The sequence below is a fragment of the Oryzias latipes genome, chromosome 19, assembly GCF_002234675.1.
Source record: "Oryzias latipes chromosome 19, ASM223467v1".
Classification (NCBI taxonomy): Eukaryota; Metazoa; Chordata; class Actinopteri; order Beloniformes; family Adrianichthyidae; genus Oryzias; species Oryzias latipes.
The window spans coordinates 2,840,935-2,853,644 of record NC_019877.2 but is presented as its reverse complement, the minus strand read 5'-3'; the positions used below and the strand labels follow the sequence as shown (position 1 = coordinate 2,853,644).

The 12,710-nt window shown below is 39.5% G+C and overlaps 1 protein-coding gene across 4 annotated transcripts; it reads left to right on the top strand.

Annotated features, from left to right (window-relative positions):
* Positions 1 to 3,928: 3,928 nt before the first annotated feature.
* LOC101164847 (cell death-inducing p53-target protein 1-like) lies at positions 3,929 to 11,927 on the top strand. Of its 4 annotated transcripts, none has more exons than XM_011487858.3 (4): positions 3,929 to 5,726; positions 9,422 to 9,547; positions 9,632 to 9,988; positions 10,786 to 11,927. In XM_011487858.3, exons 1-4 carry the CDS (start codon positions 5,489 to 5,491, stop codon positions 11,058 to 11,060), a joined length of 996 nt encoding a protein of 331 aa, XP_011486160.2. In that variant the 5' UTR covers positions 3,929 to 5,488; the 3' UTR covers positions 11,061 to 11,927. The 4 variants fall into 4 exon arrangements, with proteins under 4 accessions (XP_011486160.2, XP_011486161.2, XP_011486159.2 ...); XM_011487859.3 differs by having other exon boundaries at positions 9,422 to 9,754; positions 9,862 to 9,988; XM_011487860.3 differs by lacking the exon at positions 3,929 to 5,726 and having other exon boundaries at positions 8,931 to 9,547; positions 9,632 to 9,754; positions 9,862 to 9,988.
* The last annotated feature ends 783 nt before the right edge of the window (positions 11,928 to 12,710 follow it).

The window sequence follows — 12,710 nt, the reverse complement described above, 5'->3', positions numbered from 1 at the left end:
ATTCTTTATACATGTCCTTCATTATCAGAAAAATGCCACAAAAACACGTTGAAACTGAATTTTGGGTCTTTAGCTACAATGTTCAAAAAAGACGAAACTCCCCCCCAAAATAAAAAAATCCATTCTGCATCAACAAAGGTGATGTAGTAAAAAGCTGCAGCTGTGCTGCAGCAGATTCCCTCCTCAGGTTTGATTCCAGAACAAAGCTGAGTGCAGGTTTCAGAGGGGGGGAGGTCTCTTATGTAATCCCCTTGTTGCAACAAAGGAGTAAAAGCGGCGATATTTTATTTGTTGCGGCGGCTTTGGCTGCAAATCCTCGTTGCAGCTGCAGACATGCTTTTTCCTCTCAGCTCTGCATGCTGGCAGCCGGCCTCTCTCTCCCTCTGTCCTTCCCCTCTTCCCTCTTTTTTTTTAACCTCCCCTCCCCTTATTCACCAACTCAAACACACCTCTTTTTGTCTCCTGGATGCTGCAGTGCATCCTCCCTCCCTGCCTGCCCCCACCCCAAACAGGAGGGAGGAGATGCTGAGGAGGGATGAATGCAGGGATTTCACTTATGTTCATCCAGCAGGATGAAGGCCGTGGCAGAGAACCGCCGCTCATGACCTCTCATTAGTCATGAGAGTCCAGCTGCAAACTGCTGCACAGGAAGTTGATTTGGTTCCCTTCAAATGCTTTTCCCAACTAAAGTCATCAAAAGAGAAAAGAAAAAGAATCAGAAAAAGTTTGGGGTTATTAGCAGTCAATCCATTTGCACACACAAACACATTAATCCAGGCATGACGCAACTCTCAGAGCGACTGTGTGTCATCGCTAGCAAGACGCCCCCCTGAGAGGCAGCGAATCAACACACTGAGCAGAGGACGCCAAAACCACAGAGCTGCACAGAAACGAGCTCTGACCCACATCAGCCGCCGCTCCGTCTGTGTCGGCCACCTCTGAGCGTCGCTTACGCAACAGTTCTCTGCTCAGAAGCGACCAGCTGAAGGGTGCTCGACAAACATTTATCTCTGCTTTGCAGCTTTTCTGGTCTCCTCTTGTTTTTAGGCCTCAGTTAAGCCTTCTATCAGATGCACAGCGAGCCGTATGAAAAAAGGATGACGTGAAAAAACCTCAGCATTCATCAGTGGAAACCAGCTCTAACTGTTGGTTTGTTTTCATTTCTTGCAGAGCAGAGATGCTGTAGCTTTCAAATCAAAAGAAGGACCCACTCCGGTTAAAAATGGGATTTCTAACGTGTTCTTTTGGCATTTTTCTGATGTATTTCTTCATTTAAATCGTCGATAATTCAAAATAAGTGCAGACGAAAAAACGCCTTCTGACAAAAGGTTTCTTTGTTCTGGGCGGAGCCACAAGCTCCCTGCTCCTCCCCCTTCTGATGCATATTTACAGACAAACAGATCCATGAATTTTTTCTTTGTTTTCCTCGTCTGTGTTGGAATCTGGATCTAAACTGTACGACTGGACGGCTCCAAAATTGGTCGCCATGTTAAGCTGGGGGTGTAAAGGGCTGTGAGCTAGTGGGAGAAAGCGTAAACAGATGGGTGACGGGAAGTAGGGGCGGGCTTACTCCGTGCAAACAGTCCCACAACACAGAGGTGAATTTCTAACGAATGACTGCCGCTCTGCAGAAACAATGTCCTGGAAAACGACAGGTTTTTAAAATTTTAGCTGAAGACCGCGTGACTCAGCCAATACGAACATTTTGCGCTTTTTAAACGTATGAAATTTCGGTCTTTCGTGTTTCATGTGTGATAATTCACAAGTGTTTCTTGGGTTCGGCATTTGTCGACATGCACAGATGGTCTTTCCGTTCATTTAGTTATGAGCTGTTCAAAATTTTTGGTTGGTGGAGAATTTCACAATTTACGTGTATTTTACGTAGTTTATTTGTAATTGTTACGTAAATCTTATGCAATCGTATTTGATTTTTGTGAGATCTACACGCCAATTAATCGCTTCCCACGGCCGTCCCCGTATGTCTGACGTTCCCTGCAAAAACCACAGATGTTTAACTTTTATGACGCATGTACGGCCCACATATTGCGTTTAAACAATTGACGCACATATCACTTATGAATTCCATGTAAACAGCGCAGTAATCACACACGGTTAATGATCTACGTTGATTTACGTGTTTTTTGGGGTTTATTGATACTTGTTCCACGGCTTTAGCGTGGATCATATGTGATACATCTGTCAAAATTTCACATAAAGACCACTACTTTTCTCACTTTTTCCACGTATATTCACGTATGACCAATTTTCCTACGTGAAATATTTGCACAAAATGTGCGTAGTGTGTGACACGGCCTTTCACTAAAAGACCACTGGGATTGCTTTTACAACAGATCAGAAGATGTTAGGAGCGGGTCTTTAAGTTGCTGGATCTGTTCCATGAATACGACTGTGTCATCTGCATAAAAACAAACATTTACCCAGTTTGTTCAGATCAGGACACAGTCGATGTTGAAGCAGATCTTAGGGCAAAGGCAGAATCAACCATTAAAAAAAACCTTTATTAATCCCCTAGAGACTGACAGTAAGGAATGTTTTTTTCTTTTTAGGAACCAGACAACCTGTGGGAGAAAGTCCAGGGCTTTTAAGTCAGTATGAACGGTCCTTATGTGCAGAATTTATGTATGTAGTAAAAACTACAGGGTCCATTTCAGAGCTTTTTGTGTTTGTGTCCCTATGTGGGTCTGAGCACTTTACAGACAAACAGAGCTTAAAGTTCAGTGACTCTGAAGAGTTTATATAATCATCTTTTTAAATTCTGTCCTTAGTTTTTGTTGTTATAGTTTTATTTATTCAAAAAGTAACTTTTTCCATCATTTCAGAAGTTAATAAATAGCGTTATCTTTACATTTCTGCAAAAAATATGAATAGATGGAAACATTTTCATGTCTGGAAATGTTCAAACTAAATGTAAAGTTTGATTTTTAATTTGTCAAAATAAAAAATGCTAGAACTTTAAATTTAATGGCATTTAAAAACATGCAAGAAGATCACATAGTTTTAAAACTCTTTCATCAATGAGTGTTTCCTGCCTCAGGTGACAAGTATAATTGAGCATTTGATCCGTCTGTGTGTGTGTGTTTGGACCAGTACTGAAGTTAGTCATGTTTATGAGGGCCAAAGACATAGAAGTGTACATTTGAGGCCAAGAGGATTTAGAAAAAAGGTTGAAATGAAGTTCATGGATGGATGGATGCATGGATGGATGGCGTCTGCCAAATCAGTGCTCTTGATGAAGCAGTAAAAGTCCAGACTCAAATCTTTACCCTGAATTGATCTTTTAGCGCACTCTGCTGTCATCTAGTGGTGAGTCGCTGTAACAACAGTTCGATCCCGTTCTGTTAGAGGAAAACATTTTTGTTGTTATGTAAAAACTTTTCTGTTTGGTAAACAAATTTAAAAACACAGTTCCATGTCTTTAGGGTGCACTATATGGAAATAACCATTTTCCATAAATACATAGATCATGAATAGACATACTGTGTATAGTTTTACAACAGTTCCGTGTGTGTTTGTCAATTTGCATTGAGGGTTTTTTATTGGGTAGAATATAGGCCACATTCCTCTGTTGGTATAGACCCCCCCTGGGGGGGCTTTATTGATGCTATGGTGACTAGCTTCTGTCACGTGGGGGCAACTGCAGCATTTCACAGGTCAGCCAACCGGGACGCCGTGTTCTGCTTTCAGAACAAAGTTCATGCAGAACGCGGCGGTGACCTTTCACATTCTGTGCTTATTATTTGTCAGGGAAAATGCCTCAAGTGACTCTAATCAGAACAACTTACAGGTTTTATTCCATCCTTTTGGTGCTTTGATGTAAAATTGTAATCTATTACTTGTGTGATTTGTGTTTTAGTAGTGAGATAAAAGTATTTTTAAGCTTAAAGAAGTTGTCACTAAAGTATTTTTCTTCAAAGACCAGTTTATAAAATGCTCAGCTTATATGGCGATTGACTGACACTCAAAACAGAAATTATGTTTGAACATTTCAGCAAACATGAGTCAATATGTGCTAAAATTGGGTTTGTATTATATATTTTAAAGCAATATATCAAGGATCAATATTAAGTAACATTCTGGTTTAATAAATGACTGTTTTGTTTGTTTTTTGTTCTCTAGAGAAGTTTGAATATACAAAATTGAATTTATATATTAAAATAAATAATGTTTGCATCTATTTAAAGGACAGCGATCCAGAATATGATAAACGCAGAGATATGAATGCACTAAAGTCTAAACTTAAACATTAAAATTTTTTAACTGTTTTCAGAGAAAATTACAATTCTTTCCATTGAGGAGTTTTTATTGAATTGGGGGATAAAAAATATTCACATAAAAATACATAAAATAAAAGAGTTTTTAACAATAATACAAAAAAAGAGGTTTTTAAAAAAAAGTGATTTAAGCTACAGAAGTTGTTTGTTTTCTTGAGTTTCATCAATGATTTCTTGTCTGGTAAATTATTACATGAGCAGCATCCGTATCAAATAAGGAAAAACTCTAAAATATCGGTTAAAATCCAACATTTTGTCTGCTTTGACAGGAATGACCGTAAGAAGAAACGATTTGAGTTTTTTAAAGACAAAAAACGAAACGATTATCAGAAAGAATTTTAAAACAAATTTTCTCTTTTTTATTTATTTGATAATATACATCCAATCCAGTATATTAGGCCTGTAATCTATTACACAGAAAACCTTTACATCTGTGACACTACAACCAAAGGTTATTATGTTTAAAATAAATGTACATGTAGTTTTCTTCTTTATGTAAGCCCATCTCCCCAATAAAGGATCTTTGTTTGGCTCTAGTTTTTTAGTCGTCTTCATCAGCCACATAAAGAGAGAAACATATTTAGATGTTTTATATATTTTTTCAAAATTTAACTTTAAAAAACCCTGGAAAATTGTGTTTTTTATGACACTAAAAGCTGCTTTGAGCTCACAGAAGCAGAATATTTGTGTTATAATGTGTGTTTCCGTTGTGTCTTTGCTGAGATGTCGTAATATTTGGACTCTTTAAGACCTGACCTGTAATAAAAGCACAGGAGTGAGACAGGAAATGGTCACGTCACCCATTCTGTAGCTTCTCCTTGATCACGTCACATCAACACATTCTTTTTTTTTTTCCAAAACGCAGAGCCGAAAAAAGCCCCTCTTTTAATGTCAGGTACTGTCCTTTGTGGTGTGCGGCCGTCAGTATTTGCATACTTTACTGATTTCAGCCTCTCATTTGTTTATGTACTGTTTACATCTCTCCGATGGAAGCTGACGTTTGAGCTGAAGCGGCTCTGGTGAGTCAGAAGCGATGGACGTCTTTGGCTCGGTCTGCTGTGAGGATTTACCAGCAACGTTTTTCAATGTTTTGTTCTGGAACTCTGGGATGTGAGCGTTTCCGCGGCACGACTTGAGCTTTTGGGTTTCAGGACCGAGCCGCAGGTTTTTCTGCTCAGGGGTCGGTTTGAAGCCAGATGGAGAACGCCGAGCCCAACGCGGCGGTCCCCCTGTCCATCAGGACGTTGGCGTCCACCGTAAATGTGGAGGAGCAGGCCCAAAATCAGACCAACCTGAACTCTGTCGTGCAGACGTCAGACTTGCCCCAAATCGAGTTCAGAATACAGCAGCTCCAAGGCAGACACCTCCTCCTCCAGAAAACACTAAGCTGCACGAAGAAGGAGGAAGAAAAAAGGGGAGCAAGCGGCGCCGAGCGTAAGTCTCCCCCTTCAGACACGTTCAGACAGCAGCACTGAGTGAAGTAAACGCTGATAAATATTAAAGTCCTGGATCTGTTCAGCAGCTCCACAGAAAAACAGCATTTTATTCTATGAAGTTTCTCATTTAAATCTATCAGTAAGTCTGTGAAAAGCGAGAGTGTCAGGAGAGTCTGGTTCAGTTGACAGGATTCCTATTTGGACTCTACATTTCAGTTATTTGAGAAAAAAATATTGTGGGTTTCTTTTCATGTCTCACACAAAAAACCTGACTTAGACAGGACATTTAGAAAAATAGGTTCCCTCAAATTACTAACTTGTTAGCACCAAATGCTCATTTGTGCTAACAAATGCAAATGACATACTAATTTGTGTCCACAAAAAACTAATAAAACACAATCTTTTTTGCCCACAAATGCAAATAAAATACTAATTTGGGTGCCCAAAATGCTATAGCATCCACAAAATGATACAAAAATGATCATTTTTTGCCCACAAGTGCAAATAAAATACAAAATACTAATGTATCTACAAAATGATAGTAAAATAAATAATTTTTTTCCCAAAAACTATAATTTTGTGCCCACAAATACAAACACTAATTTGTGTTCCTAAAGTACAAATATGACTACAAAATTGATATAAAAATACTATATATATATACAAATATACAAATTTGTGTGCCTAAAATCCTAATTTGCCCACAGAATGTCAACTCGCAGGAAATAGTTATCTAAGAGTTAAGAGAACAATCTTTTAGTTGTTTAGTCCAGGGCTCTGTAGATTTCTCACTAACTGTTGGAGTGAAACATTTTCCTTTTATTTTATTTTGTAACCCTTGTGCTATCCTATGACCCCCCCCCCCCCCCCTTCCATTGACATGTTCTCCCTACCATGACAAAGGTGGATAAAGGTGGAAAGATTTCATGTAATCCATGGACACCAGTGAAGATCACAAATCATTGAAGAAAAAAGGTTCAGAGCACTGTCTAGTGGGTCCAGATGACCCAACTCCCAATGTTAAGTCCGGGTTAATGGCCGACGAAGTGTGCATTTTCAGAAATGAATGCAGCACGTGGAAGCCTTTGTGCCAGAGAGCTGCTTCCACCAAGTGTGTTAATTCTGATAACGCACACTCTGAAGGCCATTAACCCGCTTATGCCATGGTCACTTACAAAAAAACAAATCAATATTCAATCAGTCTTAATCACTACACTCTTGTTACTTTTTCAGTTTAGATCGCTTTTTTCACAAAAAGTGCACTATTTATTTCGCGGTGTGGCGTGTTGTCATGGTAACATGACAGCATCGACATCGACTGCAGCGGCAAAGGAAAGCGATATCTATGCTGATGATCACGATGTGTTACATAAAGCATCAGTTCAGATAGAAAGGTCACGTCTTACCGCTTGTTTGACCAGGATGAACTGTTTTGTTTATTTTGTTTGTGGCCAACACTTTTTTCAGGACTACAACAGTTGTAGTCCTAAAGCGAGGAGAAAAGGACGTGTCTGCAGCTAGCATGACTCGAACACGCTGGTTCATTCTAAGAGAGAGTAATGATAACAGGGGTTTCTGTGAAAAAGGTTTTAACATTCCTGAGGATTTGGGATGTTTTTGAGGGGGTCTAGTGGAAAATAGGAGACATATTCATACATGATAAGAGCCGTTTTGTTCTCGACCGACAATCACAGTTTGGTTCAGTCTGCCTTTCTTGTTCCTCGAGCCAAAAATAAAAAAGGCTGTTTTTTAAAAATAAATAAAACAAAACTCTCAAAGAAGGAGTGTACATATCCTAAAATCAAAGTAACTAATGTTTTCCTAAAAAGAAAAAAGAAAAAGTTCATGGCGAGCCTTAAGGCCCGTACACACCGGGACGAATATTCGCCAGGCGTTATTCGCCAGCGTTTTTCGCCACGTTTTTTGTGTTCACACCCAGGCGATTTTCGCTGACGATGAGCGGAGCGAACATGCAATTTCATTCCCTGACATTAGATGGCGCGTAATGTAAAACAGAAATACTCCTGTACACAAGGTGGCGCTGCGCAACTTTAGGCTTCTTAAAGTCGCTTTTCACTCAGAAGAAGAGAGCAAGTATTTACGCGCTTGTCAGAATCATACAAAAAAAACATGAATATTTCAAGCACCAGTAGCTCCAACTGGTGCTTCGTTCGGGGATATTTTAGAATGTCCGTCATTATTTCTTCGCGGCTGTGTAGATGCAACTCGGAGTCTATCTTCTTTGCTGGTATGTGTGCTCAGCAAGGCAGTTTTGTGTTTGAGCGCCCCCAAGTTGTGTTTTACTGTAACTTCAGAAGCTCCAGACACATGTGCAAAAGCGCCATTCTCATTGGTCGAATAGATTTCGACGCGACGCGTCGAAAAAAAAAAACGAACCCGAGGCGTTTTTTTTTTTTGACGCTTTGACGCGTGGCGTTTTTTCGCGTCGGTGTGCACACTCTCATTGGTGCCCTTTGTTTAGTCACGAGGCGTTAAACGTCGGCGAAAATCGCCGGCGAAATTCGTCCCGGTGTGAACGGCCTTTACTGTAAATATCTCAGGACACACCTCCAAATCCGTTAGGTGGTAATATTGCAGCACAACGCGTTTAACTCCGCCCACATTAGGCCACGCCCCGGTCTGCAGACTGCAGTCAGGCGTTTCTCACACAAAATTTGCTGTTGCAATTTTAACGGCAAACCAGACAAACTTGGACGTATCGATGTGTGTTTTGGTTTGATTTAGCGGCACCGACTACAACAACTGAAATGTTTTTATTTTAAAATCAAAATCAAAAAGAAATTTAGTGAAAGTTGTGGAAAAGTTATTTAAAACCATAGCGTAAACAAAGTGTACGAATGAATCCTGACTGATTTCAATAAAAATAAAAAATAAGTAAAATGAATCGTTTTGGTGTTAATTTAGGATTTTAAAACTTATTTTTTAAGCAGTCATTACCGGTTATTTGTACTTCCGATTCAAGTATTGTATTTCCGGTCACGTGTTGTCTTTTGCCGGAAGCTAATTCTCTTTTTTTGAAAATCATGTTTATTTTATTTTGGAAAGATTTGACATATTATTTTTGGATATTTTACACAAGGGACATTTAATGCAGAGAAAATTCATGTAGTTAATTTACTTATAATTATGGCTAAATACTTTATACACAAGTGAAAATATGCAACAAAAAAAAACAAACAAAAAAAAACGATATTTTTTTGTTTTCCAGAAAGAAATGTTTCTGTATGTAAACAGTATAAAATCTGTTAGAACAGTTGACACATGGTCTCTTTTGAAACTGTTTTACATTATGTTTTTTTGAATTTTTGTTCATTTCCCTGGCAAACGTGAAAACAGTGTGGAGTTTTGTGTTTGGTATTTTGTTTGTGCAATATATGTTAATAAAAATTACAAATAAATAAAGTGCAAAAACGGTTAAAAAGAAAAATCATGTTTATTTTTTAATTAGAACTGTAATGGAAGTCTACCCGCTACAACAAAAACTTGAATTTTGAAGACATTTATCGGGTTGAGTAAATTTGACGCAACATTTTGAAACAAGTTTGTTTAATATTTTTATTTTAAAAATTGGACTCACAGGGTTTCTAGTTTCTAACCAGAACCTTTTCAGTCCAAAGTGTTCTCTTGTGAAGATGGGTTTGAGCTCTTGTCTTTTTTGCTGTGTTGTCATAGCAACCAGTGAGGATGGAGATCAGATGTGTGAGCTCGAGACCATTCAGAAGGAGCTGCAGGAGCTGGAGGCCCTCAAAGAAAACATGGTGGGAAATGGAGTTCGCTTCATAGCCACTGGAAGGAGAGGTGCACTTTTCCTCACCTTTTCTTTTGTTTGTGTTTTTCTTAAACCGAAAAGTTTCATTCAAACTGTGTTGTGTTTATCACCAGGCCCCCAAGTGAGCAATCATGTCTATAGAGAGTCACCGCGTGGGGGGATCTACACCCTGCCTCCTCCCGAGCTGCAGCTGGAGGACACGGCGACACAAACCCGAGAGCATCAGATCCTTCCAGGTGTCGCTCAACTTTTTCCAAACTCCATTATTATTATTATTATTGCAATATTCTGTTTGTTTGGGCTTCTCCAACTGAAACTGCATGTTGTCTTTCCTCGGGTCAAGTGGAGTCGTTGGGTCACAAACCAGCAACCACAAAGTGTCCTTCCTGCCAAGCTGTCATCGTCACCCAGACCCGGTTCAAAGTGGGCTTGTCCTCCTGCTTGGTCTGCTTTGTGTGCTCCACGTTGGGGTAACGTCAACGTTCTGTCTTACAAACGCTAAATGATCTGTGGAAGGTGTCACAGAGAAAAATTATACATACAAAACAAATGTGTGCGTTCCCACATGCAGTCCATAAACACGTGTAGATGCTTTTATAAAATCACTTATTTTGTGCTATCTTAGATGACCCCCCCCCCCCCCTTATATTGACGTGTTGTCCCTACCATGACAAAGGTGGATAAAGGTGGAAAGATTTCATGTAATCCATGGACACCAGTGAAGATCACAAATCATTGAAGACAAAAGGTTCAGAGCACTGTCCAGTGGGTCTGAATGACCCAACTCCCAACGTTAAAGTGCCTAGGATAGCACAAGGGTTCAAAGTTCGGCCATGTAAAAAATGCATATATGAATTGTGTGTGTGTATTAATGTTTATGTCAGCGTGCTTATGTGTGTGTATGTACATACAGGTGTACATACACATGTATGTATTTAACCATGTATGCTTGTATGTGTTAATTATGTATGATTGTATGTGTGTGTATGTCTATATTTGCATGTCAGTATGCATGTATGTATGGAAGCACATAAGCACAGTGTAAATATGTGAGCATGTATATATATATATATATATGTGTGCATCAGGTTTGAATGAGGAGTGAAAGAATAATGGACATTTTAAGATAAATCCTTAGTCTGTATGTTTGTGTGGTAATGGACACTTTCTACATATATGATATAGTTTATGTAATCAACCCGAGGAAAATGTTTTGTCTTAAACCACGTCTGTGTTCAAAAGTCCTGTTGTTTTTTTGTTTTTCCAGCTGTGTTGCAGGTTGTTGTCTCATCCCTTTCTTCACAAACCGCTTCAAGAACGTCCTCCACTCCTGTCCTCGCTGCCAAACGCACATCCGCACCTTCACGCCGGTCTGACCCGGGCCCATCGGCGGTCACGGGGGGGGGGGCGCCGCCGTTTCCGCTGAAGTCCTCGTCCGCTCGTGCAATAGAAGGAAATGTTTCTGAACGGCTCCCAGCATCACTCCTTTATTCAAATGATGGCGAGCGAGGAAACGTGGAGCACAATATGGACATTTTCTAACTCGGCTGATATGGAGGGAACTTTCTATTTATTTTTTATATCAGAATAGAGAAGCTGGATTAGATAAACCTGGTTGGAACACTGGATTATTTGTCGGCTCTGCAGTGAACCAGCAGCAGGAAGAGATAACAGATTAAACCTGGTTTTTGTTGACGTATAAAGCTAATTATGTTTTAAATTCACATACTTTTGTGTCTTTGTAACTTGTACTTGTATTAAACAACGTAACTTTTTTTAATAAAGAATTCTTGCGTTTTTGACATATCCGCACATTTTAAACCTAAATTTGTTAAAATAGAGTTTAAATTAAGAAAATAAAACCTCACAGTACACCAACCTTTATTGACACAAAAAGCAGGACTTATATACACACACACACACGTCTATTTTTTTGTATTTACAAAATAGAGAGCCCGTGGATGTTACACATGTATAAAAATATGCCTTACATCTATAGAAATATGTACAGAATGTGCAAAACATATGGCATCAGACACAGGAGGCATGGCGTGGGAGGAGGACACAAATGGGTTTAGATGTTTTTGTTCAAAAACGCCTTCAGATTAAAAGCTTTGATTTGAGTGAAAAGAGGGGAAACCTTTCACAGGACAGGCAACATGTGCAGATTTTATTTTATTTCTACACAAAAGACCAAAAAAATAAATAAACTAAAGCATGAAGCTGAAGGTGTGAGCCCTCTCCAATGATATGAAACGCCCTAAAAGTTCACACACGGAGAAAAATCAAGGCAGGATTTGACGTACAGTACATCAGAAGACAGCAGTTATTATTGCTCTTCCAGCTGAACTCGTCCATCCAGGCAGCAAAACGGCGGAAAAACGAGAGAAAGGTCACTGCCGATCGGAATAAATACAAAAACAAGATCCTCACGAAGGCAGGAGGAAGTGTTTGAATGTCAGAGTAAGCCAATCGTCTCCTGAATAAAATTAAAAAACAGCAACGTGGAAACGAAAAGGCGCGCGGAGGTCGTCTCCGACGGCTGCTGAGCAGCGTTTGGCGTCTCGCCATCAGACAGAGCGGAGCTGAGACGAGAAGAACGCCAGGAAAACGGCGGGTTTTCTTTACAGTCCGGGTTTTGCTCAAAGTGACGGAGAGCTTTATCGCCCTCTAGTGGAAGTCCAACCGTTTAATTCCATTAATCCCAAAGTTTAAACCCTTAAAGTCCCACTCCCATCATCTTGTGATTTATTTTCAAAGCGTCCCCCGTCGACTTTTAATTACAATTTTGCAGTTTTTAGCCAAAATTAAACATAAACTTTTGGTTTTTAGGACATAGTTTCTGTAGAGCAGTGTTTTTCAACCAGTGTGCCACGGCACACTAGTGTGCCGTGGGAGATGGCCAAGTGTGCCGTGGGAAATTGCCCTCATTAACTGATATAAAAACATTTCCCATCTCCGGGATTTCAGCTCTCTAACACTGAGTAGTTAGGAATATAAAAGATCGTAAAATACTTTTTCTTTGCCTTTATTTTATTTTATTAAAGACATTTTGATAAGAATGACGTACCGCGATTCAGCTGCACCTTCGGCTGTATTTTAGAAAAGTCCCGGCCCTTTAACTGTCTCCACCAATCATTCTTAGGGAACTTAATCACATGTCATCAGTCTGACCAATCAGAAGTGGTTAAA

Bases quoted from the DNA above. Each gene is read 5' to 3' on its own strand.
- LOC101164847 (XM_011487857.2), top strand. From the start codon at position 5,489: ATGGAGAACGCCGAGCCCAACGCGGCGGTCCCCCTGTCCATCAGGACG. The intron at 5,727-9,421 runs GTAAGTCTCCCC...GTGTTGTCATAG, and splicing joins GGGAGCAAGCGGCGCCGAGC to CAACCAGTGAGGATGGAGAT. The intron at 9,989-10,785 runs GTAACGTCAACG...TTGTTTTTCCAG, and splicing joins TTTGTGTGCTCCACGTTGGG to CTGTGTTGCAGGTTGTTGTC.